Raw genomic sequence first — 1,742 nt, forward strand, 5'->3', positions numbered from 1 at the left:
ACCGTTGCGGGAAATCTTGCAAAGCGTGGTGACGAAGTTGGTCCTTTAGAGGTTGCTCGTTTTAATCATCCCACCTCTGTTGTTGGTGTAAACAATGATATTTACGTGGCGGACAGGGATAATGATTGCATGAAGCGGATAGATGCTGATGGAATGGTGACGAAGTTTGCGGCCAATGAAGTTGATAAACCGAGTAGTATTATTTATCATGAACAAGACGGGGCACCGGTTTTATTTATTTCGGATACTGGAAATTCAAGGATTATGTACTCGCAGATAAGTGTGTCCAACAATGTAACGGCGAAACTTGTTGGAGGTTTTCAACCTGGTGTGATGCAAATAAGCAAGAAGCGGAATTTCATGTATGTCGTGAAGGAGACCTCGTGGATTGCAGCGGTGGACCTGAATAGCCTCAGCGATTCGGATGGTAACAAGAAGAGCTGGGACATCGCCAATATGAGTTGTCTCGATTATGTCGATGCCTTGATGTTAACTGAGGACGAGAATGAGCTCTATTATTACGGTGAACCTAACGGCGAGAGCCATATCATGTCCCTTGAATTGAATTCCTCTGAAACCGGTCTGTTGTGCCCTAAGAAGGTGATGGAGTGGATGCATGGGCCGATTGTCTCACTGGTTAAGGTGAATGGATGTGAATATTATGCCATAACCGAAACAGCTGTGTACGCCGTCCGTGAGAAATGCTATTCACCAACACCACTACCGCCGGTGACTCCCACGCCAACGCCCGGGTCACCTCCGAGATCCACAGCTGTGGCCGCCTTTCGCGCTTCCTCGTTCCCAATGGGAAATGATCAGCTCATGCACGCCCTGTATTCATGGATTATAAAAGATGTGGAGGTAGCCTTTCGTACAGAGGACTTCTATGCTGTGTTCCTTCCACCCGGTGAGATTAACGTGCCTGGTGGTACAAATGTTTCGACGTGGACAAACCTTACTGCAATGATGAACCTTGAGAATACCATCCTTATTACCAACTACAGGGGCCCCCCCGGCATGAGCAAGGGACGTGCGCAGAAGCGGCTGTTCTCGTCTCCATGGACGTGGACCCGGATGTTCCTTGAAGAACTGTCGCAGCAAGAGCAGTGGAGTCACCTGTTGCCGCTCTGCATGGTGAAGTGTGTGGATGATTGCCAGCACATTACCTTAGCTGAGTCCGTATGCGGAGATGACTCACGTCTATCTAGATGCGACGGTGTGTGTCTCGGTGGTATCGTTTCCTCCGCACTTCTTGGTGCGGTAGCTATCGTACTTCTTTTCCTGATGGTGGTAAGCCCGTACAACGTAAAGTTCGCCTTTGTACGGTTGCCGGCGTTCGAGTGACTACCGCTACGAGTGGCATTGATGTCACACCAGAATACGTGATGGTGCTCACCATCTACGTGGAGAAACAGAAAGATATCATCACAGGACTTCTGTGTGGGGGTTTAGCATTGTATTTCGTTTGCACTATACCACACATGTTGAAAGAACGCTGTTGTTGTATGTAACACGCATGTATAGCAATTAAGGGCATTACATCATTAATTTGGCAGACGTTCCGTTTTCCCATGTTTTTGAATAATTAAGATTGGCCACGCATACAAATGGTTGTGTATTGTTTGAATCGAACGGCTAGCGAGAAAACCTAAGAAACAATACGCTAACAACCAGATTGTTAAGTGACCGAAATTATTTAAACACGGTAACAACACTAGACCATTTTCCTCCGTAATGCTGAG

At 47.1% G+C, this 1,742-nt stretch overlaps 1 pseudogene across 1 annotated transcript; it reads left to right on the forward strand.

The window, feature by feature from the left end:
* Window positions 1-1,344, forward strand: TEOVI_000917300:pseudogene (annotated as a pseudogene). Its single transcript has one exon. A coding segment is annotated over exon 1 (1,344 nt).
* Window positions 1,345-1,742: the final 398 nt, after the last annotated feature.

The sequence above is a fragment of the Trypanosoma equiperdum genome, assembly GCF_001457755.1.
Source record: "Trypanosoma equiperdum strain OVI genome assembly, contig: ctg_1106, whole genome shotgun sequence".
NCBI lineage: Eukaryota > Euglenozoa > Kinetoplastea > Trypanosomatida > Trypanosomatidae > Trypanosoma > Trypanosoma equiperdum.